This window comes from Bactrocera neohumeralis, chromosome 3 (genome assembly GCF_024586455.1).
Source record: "Bactrocera neohumeralis isolate Rockhampton chromosome 3, APGP_CSIRO_Bneo_wtdbg2-racon-allhic-juicebox.fasta_v2, whole genome shotgun sequence".
NCBI lineage: Eukaryota > Metazoa > Arthropoda > Insecta > Diptera > Tephritidae > Bactrocera > Bactrocera neohumeralis.
This window is the reverse complement of record NC_065920.1, coordinates 27,080,104-27,092,668: the sequence shown is the minus strand read 5'-3', so window position 1 is coordinate 27,092,668 and position 12,565 is coordinate 27,080,104. Positions and strand designations below refer to the sequence as shown.

General features: G+C 36.9%; 4 protein-coding genes across 6 annotated transcripts in view; 2 read left to right on the top strand and 2 right to left on the bottom strand.

The window, feature by feature from the left end:
* LOC126753262 (WD repeat-containing protein 75) overlaps nt 1-852 on the bottom strand; it is a 28,879-nt gene extending 28,027 nt beyond the window's left edge. Inside the window, exons 1-2 of the mRNA XM_050464535.1 lie at nt 482-852; nt 46-429 (exon numbers count right to left, since the gene is read on the bottom strand). Of these exons, the coding sequence (XP_050320492.1) occupies nt 46-429; nt 482-573 (476 nt within the window). The 5' untranslated portion in view covers nt 574-852. The remainder of the gene's footprint in view (nt 1-45; nt 430-481) is intronic.
* Nucleotides 853-1,177: 325 nt separating this feature from the next.
* On the top strand, nt 1,178-3,460 carry LOC126753297 (malectin-A). Its single transcript, XM_050464635.1, has 2 exons — nt 1,178-1,833; nt 2,307-3,460. The coding sequence occupies exons 1-2, from the start codon at nt 1,459-1,461 to the stop codon at nt 2,889-2,891; spliced, it is 960 nt and encodes a 319-aa protein (XP_050320592.1). The 5' UTR covers nt 1,178-1,458; the 3' UTR covers nt 2,892-3,460.
* A 269-nt stretch (nt 3,461-3,729) lies between these two features.
* Nucleotides 3,730-6,236, bottom strand: LOC126753271 (tigger transposable element-derived protein 1-like). Of its 3 annotated transcripts, XM_050464598.1 has the most exons (3): nt 5,703-6,236; nt 4,412-5,625; nt 3,730-4,360 (listed from the first exon to the last, which is right to left on the bottom strand). In XM_050464598.1, exons 2-3 carry the CDS (start codon nt 5,616-5,618, stop codon nt 3,855-3,857), a joined length of 1,713 nt encoding a protein of 570 aa, XP_050320555.1. In that variant the 5' UTR covers nt 5,619-5,625; nt 5,703-6,236; the 3' UTR covers nt 3,730-3,854. The 3 variants fall into 3 exon arrangements, with proteins under 3 accessions (XP_050320555.1, XP_050320554.1, XP_050320553.1); XM_050464597.1 differs by having other exon boundaries at nt 3,730-5,644; nt 5,703-6,230; XM_050464596.1 differs by having other exon boundaries at nt 3,730-5,625; nt 5,703-6,230.
* Nucleotides 6,237-6,386: 150 nt separating this feature from the next.
* On the top strand, nt 6,387-7,993 carry LOC126753279 (leucine-rich repeat protein 1). The gene is made up of 2 exons (XM_050464608.1): nt 6,387-7,082; nt 7,147-7,993. The coding sequence occupies exons 1-2, from the start codon at nt 6,471-6,473 to the stop codon at nt 7,831-7,833; spliced, it is 1,299 nt and encodes a 432-aa protein (XP_050320565.1). The 5' UTR covers nt 6,387-6,470; the 3' UTR covers nt 7,834-7,993.
* Nucleotides 7,994-12,565: the final 4,572 nt, after the last annotated feature.

Genomic DNA, 12,565 nt, shown 5'->3' with positions numbered 1-12,565 from the left:
ATCAATCAAAAAATTATAACAATAAAAATATCTCGATAAACTTACAACAACTTTAATTTACAGGGTACGTTTAAACGTTCCGCACTACTTGTATCCACAACGAACCATTGTACTTTCTCCTCATTAGCAGTGCGAATTGTAACAAACGCGCACGCCGTTTTGGAATTTCCATATAAATTGATTAGGTTAAAACTTAGGACTTGTTGATCTGTGTTTAATTTTAAATCTAATTTCTCTTGAAGTCGACCACTACGCCAAAACCAACGAATCACTTCTCCTTTCGTTGTGCATGCAACTAGCGTCTCATTATCGCGCAATTCCAATTCCATGGACACTAGATTACAATTGGCGTCTGATAGTTTGCGTACATGCTCACCGGTTGCCGTAGAATAAATTCGCACAACATCCTTGGAACGTATAAATATGAACCTATAATTCGAAAACTTTAGCGGTGAAACACCATTAACGCTTTACAACTTACTCTCCTCCAGGGGCAAAAAGTGGCGTATGTTCAACAAGATTGGCACCAGCCAAATATTGTAGTTTGAGTTTATCAAGTTCGTCAAAATCCATTATGTATTATTTTCATAAATTGGAATAGTTTTGTATTACACTCTATAGCTTTTGTAGCAGAGTTATCAGTTGACACACGCCTTGCCTCTTTGCTTTGTTTGATATACTGCAATGTGTTGCTGCAATGATTATCTGAATAGATTATAGGCAGCAATCCACTGCCTTAAACACCAAAAAGTGTGGGAATATAGTTGCCCAACAATTTTCCAAACATTTATATTTTAATTAATATAAATTTAAGTTTTAATAATGGCACTTTTCACTGTTGCCCTGCACGTGTTGAATCTGTCAAAAATTATAATCCATTGTAAGTGTTGTGCTACAAATTCAGTTTCATTTTGCATAGCCTCCTAAACTGTTTCCAAAAAAACTAATTATATATTGTTATATCAAATCAATCATTTTAATTTAAAATTGAAACAGAGATTGGGTGCATATCCTTCGTAGTAAATTTTAAGAGCTTAAAGCACTGAAATGTATGCATAACGAATAATCCTTAAGGAATTTTTAACAAATTGCTCAGTTTGATGAATACTAATCGATTTTTCCATTTCGATAACATTAATGTAGTCAAAACTGTCAATCCCTAATAATGTATTAGAACAGCTGTTGCCTGCGTGGGACATTGATTTTTTTTCTTTCATATAAACGTACGAACGAAACAACAAAAAACATTATAATATTTTATAAATTTGTGCTCATTTATCACAGAAAACTCAATGGAAACACTATTGAACAGTGCGTAAAAATACAAGTGAAACATTTTAAAAATTAAGCGCTATCTTTAATGATTGCGAGCGCATTCAACGATTGACAACAAAATCTAAACATATTTGCGGCATAAGTGTGTACGTAGCAATTTATTTATAAAGTGTTAAATGTAAAATGCGACCGAATTCTACATTTATAACCCCGGTATTATCATGGCATGTGTGTGTGCTGCTGACCTGCTTTTGTCCCAGCTTGGTACTAGGAAACCTCAAGGTCATTTATGCTGTGAACGCTGGGGGTCAAGAACATTCTGACAAACATGGCATACATTATAGTGCAGATCCTTTGCATGGACGTATTGGAACAGCTTCAGATTATGGTAATCACCTGCTATTGATAGGCCGTGTGCCGGAACAAGATGAAGTGCTTTATCGCACTGAACGTTATCATACAGCAACATTCGGTTACACATTGCCAATAGACGGTGATGGCGAGTATGCGTTGATAATGAAATTCTGTGAAGTCTACTTTAATGAGCCAAATAAAAAGGTAAGCTTCAATTAATTTTCTCTGTATGCCAATGTTACATATATTAATGTTTGATTTATAGTGGGCGTTTTGTTTTCTGATGTTCGTAACTGATTATTTTGATTAATCATATGTATCTTAGCCATACTAGTAATATCGTCATCTAAAATGCAAAACAACGTATGATCAAAAAATTCGAGATTGATTATTGATTACGATTCACTACTTCAAATTACATACATAATAATACATATGTATGTTCACCATTTTAAGGTTCTGCTTTCATATATAACCCAGTTTTAACCAATATTTAACTTTTGTTACACTCATATTCCACTTTATATCGCGTTTTATTCAATCCTCTGTAAATTTCCGAAAATGTTGTCGGTTGACGATATACAGAATTATGTGACTGGATAAAATGAAATGTTTTCTAATTATCAACATATATTGTTTGCGGTTTATGACTAATAACAATTTTTGTATTATTTCAGGTCTTCGATGTGGTTCTGAACAACAAACATACTGTAGTAAAGGAATTGGATATATTTCATCAAGTGGGTCGTGGTACTGCTCATGAAGAGTATGTTTATTTCATCATCTCTAATGATCGACTATACTACAAAGATGAACAATCGGACATACGGAATGGTGTAGTGCGCTTAGATTTCATTAAAGGCCACTATGATAATCCAAAAATCAATGCCTTTGCGTTACTCAAAGGTGATGTGGCAAATATTCCCCGATTACCGCCCACATCGGATGATATTCTCCCGATCGATTCTGACATGGCAGTTTTTAATGATCGCGTCTCTGCGGAGGGTGGCGGCAACAAAGAAATTTCATCGGACAAATTACCGGAAAACCAGCAGCGCAGTAGAGATACGGCGTCTTCAGTAGATGATGATATATTTGATGAAGATGAAGATAATGAAGAAGAAACATGGACAAAAAAACGTAAGGTTAGTGGTCCACGCCAACCGGACCCCTACTCCATGGACGATTCTTCAGTTATGTTGCCAGTGTTCATAGCGATTGGAGCATTTATACCATTGCTCTTTTGCCTCTGCAAGTTGTGATTTGTTGTTACGCTTTGTACGTAAGTTATTAAAGAACAAATGGTACTAAGTGGAGCGGATGTGTGATGTATGCAGCTTCTGTTCACTCTCGTATATATTGAAGTTTCACATTTGTTGGAACACCGGATATTGTTGCCAAGTCCAACAGCTACATTTAAGTTCAATATTTATTTGAAGTTGCACCTGATCTCCTTGGTATATACATATGTATATGTTTTTTTGCAATATTTCTTCAGACACATTTGCTTTAATTTTCAGTAAAGATGTTATTATTGAGTTTCACGTTTTTTTATATTTATTTAAAAAGTTAAAATAATATTTTTGGTTGTGAAGTATAGAAATGCGTACTTATTACTGCTATGCGTTTTCAATAAAAGTGTTCAATGCTCAATGAATTTTCTAAAAAAAACGCACATTGTGTTTTAACATTTTTTAATGTATTGTTGTGAAGAGTTTAAGTTATAAAACATTTATGAATTATAATAGTATTATTATAACTACATAACTATTATTTAATGTATGTGCTAGTTAAAAAATTTTGACAAATAGATTTGTGTTAAATTGTTCAATATATTTGATTTAATTGGTGTACGTAAGTAAGAATATTATATTATAACATAACAGTATCACTTATTGAAGCTAAAAACTATTTTATATTTGGAATTACACTCAGTCCTTTTTTTACGCGATTATTGGTTCTGCCATTAATCGCGTAAAAAAAAATCGCGTAAAAATGGTCAGTTTTCCAATATTAACTGACGAATTGGTTCCGAATATAAAAAATGTCGCGTATAACAAAATATACGCGCAAAAAAATATTCAAAAACAATACAATAAGTTTCAAATTTCAGACTTATGATTTAATCATTCATAACAAAATAAAAAATACAAAACAAAAACCATATATAAAAGAGAAGAAAATAGAAAATAGGTAGATTTGCTGAAAAACCCGTTGAATGCTGTTTAATCACTGTCATTATCCGTAGTGGAAATTATTCTTAGCCGCTTATTTCGATGGCCGGCACTGATATCACTAGAATTTGTATCAGAATCAATAGTAAGAACTATGGATTGATGTTCTGATTGACTTAGCATCTCCGACTGAGTTTGCACCATAAATTCAGTTAATTTTGTTTGATTGCTTCTTTTTGGACCCAATAAATTCCGATATAATTCTTTATATCTTAACATGCAGAGACTCAATTCTTTTTGAAAAATTCGTGCACGTTCGGCATCAGTATCATTTGCTACAAAATAATTTTCCAATTCTGCTGCAAGTTTAAGACCTTGCTTAATCGTCTCTGCTTTAATTGGATGCTCGTCTATCTCGGTGTCGCTGCCATTTTCCGATTCGATAACTTCCGTAGCTATTTCAATCAAATCGTCATCATCGAGCTCTCGGTCTTGAAGAATTTCGTCAATATCTTCTCTCGTCATATCTGCAAGAATTTCTCCTCCCGCTGAACGTGCTAAATCAATGATATCTGAATAATTAGTTGAATTGCTTGTTACGGACATACCACTTTTAACACATTCTGGCCAAAGAGATTTCCAGCATGCGTTTAACGTATGTTGCCTTATTTCAGAAATTGCTTTTGACGCGTACAAGATGCAATCCTTGATAGAAAAATTTTTCCAAGCATCAGTGAAGTCCAATTCAGGATTTTCCTCCAGTTTTTTCATAATGCACTGAAAAGTTTTTTTGAGGTAGTACATTTTAAAAGTCGCAATAATGCCTTGATCCATCGGTTGGATAATTGATGTAGTATTCGGTGGGAGGAAAATGATATTTACATTAGGATGTTCAATCATCGGATGGCCTGGTGCATTGTCAATTATTAAAAGAGCCTTAAAGGGCTGTTTCTTCTTCTCCAAATAACTTTTAACTTCTGGTACAAAGCATTTAGCAAACCATTCTTGGAATATATTTCCAGTTACCCAGGCTTTTTTATTGGCCATCCAGTGAACACGTAAATGATTTAAATCTTTGCCCTTTGGTGCTCGCGGCCTGAGACTTTTGTTTACTAATAGCGGTTTAATCATGCGGTCACCAGAAGCATTGCTACATAATAAAAACGTTACACGGTCCTTTGCAGCTTTGAAGCCACCAAATGATTTTTGGGTTTTAGACCCATATGTTCGTTTTGGTAACCTCTTCCAAAATAGGCCGGTTTCGTCCGCATTGAAAACTTGGTCTGGCGTGTAACCACCTTCTTGAATAATTTTTAATAACTTTGGTGGATAGTCCTGCGCAGCTTTACTATCAGCTGAAGCAATTTCACCCTTAATTTTTAAATTATGAAAATTATGTCTTTCAATAAACTTCGAAAACCATCCACCACTAGCTGAAAATTCGTTTTTGTTTTCTTGGTTCGATGTTAATCGATTAAAAATACGTAGAGCTTTTTGTTTTATTGTTGTAGTATCAACTGGGATTCGTTTCTGGTTGAGATCCTCAATCCAAATTGTTAGTAGGTTTTCCATTTCTTCAATAAAAACATTTCTTGAGTATGAAGTTTTCTTCGCATTTACATTTTTTCCGGAAACTACAGATTTTCTAATTGCATTTTCATTTTTTTTTATTGTCCGCACTGTAGATTCACTGAGTCCAAGCCTCTTTCCCACATTTGTTGGGCCAGCTCCCTGCTCTAGATAGTCCAAAACTTTTATTTTTGTTTCTAAAGAAATGCCTTTGCGTTTTTTATTTTTTCCTGAATTAGCTTCCATTGTAAAGCTAGCAAAAATTGAAATTCCTTATTAAAAATTTTTATTATTTTATTACAAAGTTATAGATATATTTTAAAGTCTTACCAAAACAACTGCACCGGCCGCTAACTAAATTTAGATTTGCAATAATTGATACACATAGAGTAAAATTTTTTTGTTGGGACTTCCCCGTATTATATTTGTCGGAATACCACGCTTTTCGGTAGACATTCTAAACAAGACTTGACTCTACGTCGATTTCTTCCTTTTGTGCTTAACACCGAACCACACTTGACTATAGCGACGCCACGCTGTCGCCCCGCTAAAACGGTACTTCTTGAAGAGACGACATGCAAACAACCAATCACAACCCAATCAACGGCTGATGCAATAATGAGGAACTTAGTCTTTTAACGAAATTCCCGAAACTGCATACCCATACACTAACACACGCATACCAATATCCACATACTATTAGGATGCGCCGACATATTCAAAAATTATTACGCGTAAAAATATGTAAACAAGCAAAAAACGAAAAAAAAGCAATCGCGTTAAAGTGAGAAATTCGCGTAAAAAAAGGAATTTCCGCCGCAAAAATAACCGCGTTAAAGTGAAATAGCGTAAAAAGAGATCGCGTAAAAAAAGGACTGAGTGTATTTAAATTCTTCATCGGTAAACCTGTATTCATCTTTGATTTATTATTAACTTGGTATTCACCACATTGGGACAAACGACTTTACAGCACTGGTAGATATAGTTTCAATGACATGAAGTTTGAAAGCCAGTGTAAATTGTTTTGTCACAGCTGTTTGACAAAACGTAAATAAATATTTTAATGAGATTTACAAATATGCAACAGTGAGAAAATTAATGAAAAGTATATCCGATGTAAATACAATTTTGTTTAAAATGAAGATTCTTTGTGAGACAGTTGTGCAAGATCGGGTAACGCAACGTAATCGTTCACCTCGCTATGTTAAATCCACTCTGGCAGTTGGATATAATAATTCCGCCAAGGATGTAGATGGAAACAATACCAGACTCCTAGAAATAATGCATTTTACACCACAGAACCAAGCGGGAGAACGATTCAAAGTCACTAATAACATTGATAAAATATTCTCCAAGTTTTTGCGGGACGGCAAAGTTACTATTGGTTTCAAAGAACCAGCGATAAATCTCATGATCAACTGCGATCCCATACCGTTGAAGGGTTTCCTACAAACTATAAAGCTTGGTTTGGAGGGAAAGGATTCAATCAACTTAAGACTGAATATAGCAGCTGCGTCTGCTATACCACAACGCTCTAAACCACAAGAGAAATTGACGGTTTTGCGTCGTGGTGATTATCCAGTCAAAGGGTTTCCACGCACACTGAAATCATTAAAAATTTCAAACATACAATTACTGAAAATAACATTTGATATTTGCTCCCTACGTAATTTGACTACGCTCGATTTAAGTGATAATCAAATTTCTAAAGTAAGTAGTTTATTAATTTGTTTATTTCGGTACCTCATAAAATAAAATTTATATTTTTCTCAAGGTGCCACGTGAGATGGGTCGCTTACCACTTGTGTCTTTCACTATTAACAACAACCAATTGGGTACAATTAACAATTGGGAATGGTTGCGCGGCAAAGAAATACGTAAATCTCTGCGTGAATTGGATTTATCTGCCAACGAATTAAACCACTTTCCACTTGACATAATACGTCTTGAGCAGCTGGTTGGACTTAAATTAAGTGATAATAAAATTAAACGATTACCGTTTGGCTTCCGACGTCTTCGTAACTTACGCAACTTAAACATAGCTTCTAATTTGCTTACTTCACTGCCATCCGATTTCAATCAAATGCGTATTGTTGTGCTGGATCTGTGGGGAAATAAATTTGGCATGAAAATGGAGCATAATATAAGTGAAGCAGGCACGAATAAACTCAATTCTTCGCCACTGTGGCTTTTAGCGGCACGTGCTGTTTGCCAAAATAAATTGCCTTATTCAGCGGGCACAATACCTTGGATGCTGATCGACATTTTGGCTGAATCGCCGCTTTGCGCTTGTGGAAAACTATGCTTTGACACTACCATTTATGAACGAGCTGTGATGGCTACGCTAGATAACGTAAAGACATTAGTTAGCAGTAGAGAACACTTAATTTATGCTGATATAGTACTGTGTGGGATGAGTTGCGGAGGGCGAAAACAAATGATTTTTTATGAGCAACCTTAACAGAGAACAGAGAAGGATAGTATTTAAATTTCATTAAAGCTGTTTATGTATACTTTTCGCTTCATTCAATTGCAGCATTTACATTACAATTTCTAATTTATTTGAAAAATATTATTTTTATTTTCAAAAATAATAAAAATTCAGTTACAATTCAGATGTAAATAAATGTTTATTATTCTACCTCATCATTTCTTCTGACAGCTGTAACCTTAAAAAATAAGTGTTGCGTTTGACAGGAGAAACTGCCAAACATAGTGTTGCTTGTTCAAGTCGCCTGGTTTCAAACAGTTTTTACCACGAAGCATCCTAAACTAGCCGAACTTGGCCGGACAAAATCCGAGTCAGTTGCGGTCACGGTCAGAAAGTGCGCAAGATAGCGTCATAATTGACCAGGTAGCAGACCAACCTGTACGAAAACGATTCTAGTAACTTTGGACTTGTCAAAAACTTTAAGACACAGTCAGTCACGCATAGAAACATCGAACAATGCAGTCGCGTGCTTAAAGCGGAGCCGACTTTTAGGAGCATCAAGAGGTTATCCCTTGACAACACTAAACCATTAAACTATCGCAAATGGCTAGAAGAAAATGTGGACCCCAAAATCACCATTTCCTCTGAGGCAGATATCGATTATGCCACGGGAGTCTTGACCAGAAGCATACACAATGCTGCCCATATAAGTACGCTAGAAGATAGAATCACACAGAAGGTCCATAAGAGGAACAGACATCTCAGGTCCAATGTGGTAATGACTCACAGAAAAGAGACGCCTTCGGCATGCGTTGCAAGCCAGTAGAACTCCTAATGACAGAGCACGTTTCAATTGTGATACAAACCAGCTGAAGCATGAGGCTTTTACTCCTAAAGAGTTTACGTTCAACGTTAGATACCGTGATGCTGAATCGGATTTGAGACATGTTCATGGTGACGTGCCCAACGGCAGTGTACTCGCCCCTGTGCTCAGCATTTCTTATATAAAAGCCCTTCCACTGATCAACTCTGACTCCACAATGATGGCAATCCCACTACTGTACCGTGGCTCACCTAATGGAACATTAGCATCAACTCCGAAATGTCCGTGTAAATAGTATATAGCCTCAAGCACAAAAATTGCCCCCAAGCGGCCTTATAAGGTCAGTTGTTACCAATAAACAGATGCGCAAAATATTTGGGGTTTACAATTAATAAGAGGGCGCTTGGATAAAGAAACCGTAAAAATAAAAGAAACTCAGCTAAGATTAATGTTGGCGCAGATATACTGGCTCCTTAGACCAAGATTCCAAGATTCCTTTGGCCGATCTGGACATGTGGCACTTAAATCTGGCTTAGTGCAGCAAATTCAAATTTAAAAGTAGTACAAGCGATGTCCCTCGCTTGCAGAAGTCCAGACTCTGAGCCCAATTTTCGACGGTTTTCAAGCATAAATCGACCGATACTGCTGCAACTTCATGCTCGATATTCGTACAAAGTTCATCAATCATCGCTGGCTTGTTGGCATAGACCATCGACTTGACGTAGCGCCACAGGAAATAGTCTAACGATGTCAAATCGCAGCCAATTGACTGAGCCATTTCGCGAGAAAAACGTTTACCAAACTTGGTTTCCAATAAATCGATTGTGACATTCGTTGTGTGGCTTGTGGCACCATTCTGTTGGAACCACAAATTGTCCAAGCCCATATCATCCAATTCGGGACAAAGATATTAGGGATGCAATGGTGACATGTAGATTGCTGCCTGACCAATAACGCATATTTTCCTTATTGACGAACCCATCCAGCCAGAAATGAGTCTAATCGCTGAATATGATATTTCCTTGAAAATTCTGATAACTTTCAATTTGCTGCTCAGCCCAATGCACGAACATACGACGGTTCTGATGGTCAAGCGACTTCAGTTCTTGCGTCAATTTGATCTTGTTAGGATGTAGACCAAGATCTTTTCGCCACCACGACATCACAGAGATGTCCAATGTTTAAGAACGATGTGTGAGAGTCTGATTTGGGTCTTTCCCAATTGATGCGTTAGCGCCAGCAATATTCTCGACACTACGGGCACTTCTTTATCTCACTGGTACGGGAAGATTTTGTGCTATGCCTGTGGATTCAAATTTTAGATTTGACAGGACGATTATTACGACCATAAGTTGGACGTAGCGCTCTTAAAGTTGAGGCCACTGAATCCGAATTTCGCTAGTAAATTTTAATAATTTCGATTCTATGTTGAATCATATATTTTTCCATGATGAAATGGCAAACCTTACTGAAGAGAAATATCAAAAGAGCGGGAAAAAATATGGTGTCGTTTGCTGTCCTATCGGTTCTTCTATGGAAACATTTTATTTGTGCAGGGCATTCTATCTTCGATGCAATCATCATCCTCATCGTCAACCGTTCATAGACGTGAGGCAACTTTTCCACTTTGACTTTCCATTTTTACTGACAATCGTCCGAACGCCAGTCTTAACTTCATTTGCCTTTTACTCCCCTCTCCTCTTTTTCAGCTTTCGTTTAACTTTGTATTGGCTGAATGCATGGAACCAAACAGCAAATACACACAAACAATTTTATATATATATATACATATACATACTTATGTACATATATGTATGCATGTAGATGACTAGATATTTTTTATGATTCCAAGCATATGGAAAATATTTTTATGAGCAGACAGTGTGGTGTGTCCTTAAAGTGGACGGTTGTGAGCTTAGAATGAGATAAAAAAAAAACGACAACAACAACTATTACAGCCTGCAAGCTATTGTCAAAAAAGTTGATGTTTGCAAAACGATTTCGAGGCTCCAATATTGACCAAATGCATAGCATTATCAGACATTTTTGTTGTACATATATGTATGTATGTATGTATGTATGTATATTAAATGGGTGCTTGTGTGGGTGGTGAACTAAATAACGGAATCCTCAACCGGGTCAGTTGGTGTATATATGTACATATGAACATATGTACATACATATGTATGTAAGTATGCGTTCATAAAAATTGAAGCTTCGGCAACTCTCGAGTCGGTTGTGGGTGGCCTGCCGGACCAACAAGGCAACTCGCTTGCAGCTTTGTTCGACCAGTCCCTTTTGCCCAAAGATATCAAAAGTTGATTACGAAAATTTCATTTGAGCAATAAAAATAATAATACCCACACTCATGACAAACAGTTAAACAAGTATGGAAATTGAAAATGTCATTATGCACATAACGTCGTTTGTTAAGTGGATCAGTGTTTAACGATACTAAGATGAGTATTAGGGGTTTACACTACATATTTGAGTTTTCGACAGATTTTGTATACAACAATTTCAGTTATTTTCACATTACATATATTCATATGTTGGTGCGGGGATATACCGTTCAGATTATCCGGGAATAATATTGGATTCCAAATTAAAATTTAAGGAACACCTAGCGTATACTTCGGCTAAAGAAAACAAAATGTGTAATGGTCTATCAAGAATGATGGCCAATAGGGGTTGCGTGCGTTCCAGCCGGCGAGCTTTAATAGCATAAGCAATGAGTGCCGTAATATTGTTTGCAGAAAAAATCGGAATAAAAGCACTAAAGATAAAACCATATGCAATACAAATAAACGCTGTGCATAGGTTCACTTCTATACGAGTAATAAGTGCTTTCCGAACGATATCAAGCGACGCTGCTGAAGTTCTACCTAGTAAGCCGCCCATTGACATCCAGGGAGGCGAATTCGCGCGATTGGACTAGCCATCAGAGCGGTCTGTAGGCGTAAGAAAAACAGGAGAGAACCAAAAGCATCACAATGTGGCAAACCTCAACCAAAGGACGGTGGACCCAATGACTAATCCCGGACATCCATTAGTGGATAGATGGGCAAAATGTTGACCTAGACTTACACCTAATCCAAGTATTGAGTTTATATGGTTTATGGCTGCTTAAAAAGCTATCTGTTCCGATTCCAAATCGACCTTATTCCCTTACTGTCCAAAGTGTACAGAGTGCATAGAAGACTCTGAGCATGTATTGTTTCAATGCCCTCGTTTTTCAAATGTAAGGGAAAAGTTAAAAACTTCACTTGGTGGTAGTTTTTCGTTGGTAAATTTGACAGAACTCATATGTCAGTCCTCTGGTAAATGGAAAGCTGTCAGCGAAGCATCAGCTCTAATTATGACAGCACTAAGTCATATACAGTATATTAGGCGTAAGTCAGTCTGTGTGATAGATGAGACTTAAAGTCTTTCTCTCTCCCAAGAAGTAATACTTAATCCGGTGATTCCGTGGGAGAGATAAAATACCGTTCAGAGTTAGGCATAAGACAACCTTTTAAGTTGCCGGGCCACTGTAGTATATTTCAAGTCGAGGTGTTTGCTATTGAGAAAGCCGCGGAGATAACCTCTAATCGATCAGCAGACAACTCCAGAGTTAAAGCGGACAGCCAAGCAGAGCAATCAAGGCAGTAAACTCGTTTTGTACATCGGACAAAATTGTCTGCGGAAACAGGGCAGCGGCATTAAATCTCACTCACGACCGATGTGCAGCAACTGACCACAACTGATAAAAGTGCAGAGGCTGGCAAGCGTATTTATCACAGGTGCCATGTGCACGTATGCAACCGCTGCACTATAGGGGATTCTGGACCTCAGTCCACTCCATATCGTTCTGAAGATGACGGTATAAAAGGTCTATTTGAGCCCTGCTGCCATCAGCGTATGGTAAGAAGAGGGTAAAAGCGCTCAGAAACAAAGAGT

What these genes read in the sequence shown, in the direction of transcription:
- LOC126753297 (XM_050464635.1), top strand. Translation starts at nt 1,459, where the DNA reads ATGCGACCGAATTCTACATTTATAACCCCGGTATTATCATGGCATGTG. An exon ending in TTAATGAGCCAAATAAAAAG is followed by an intron (nt 1,834 to 2,306) that starts GTAAGCTTCAAT and finishes GTATTATTTCAG; the next exon opens with GTCTTCGATGTGGTTCTGAA.
- LOC126753271 (XM_050464597.1), bottom strand. Translation starts at nt 5,618, where the DNA reads ATGGAAGCTAATTCAGGAAAAAATAAAAAACGCAAAGGCATTTCTTTA.
- LOC126753279 (XM_050464608.1), top strand. Translation starts at nt 6,471, where the DNA reads ATGAAAAGTATATCCGATGTAAATACAATTTTGTTTAAAATGAAGATT. An exon ending in GTGATAATCAAATTTCTAAA is followed by an intron (nt 7,083 to 7,146) that starts GTAAGTAGTTTA and finishes ATTTTTCTCAAG; the next exon opens with GTGCCACGTGAGATGGGTCG.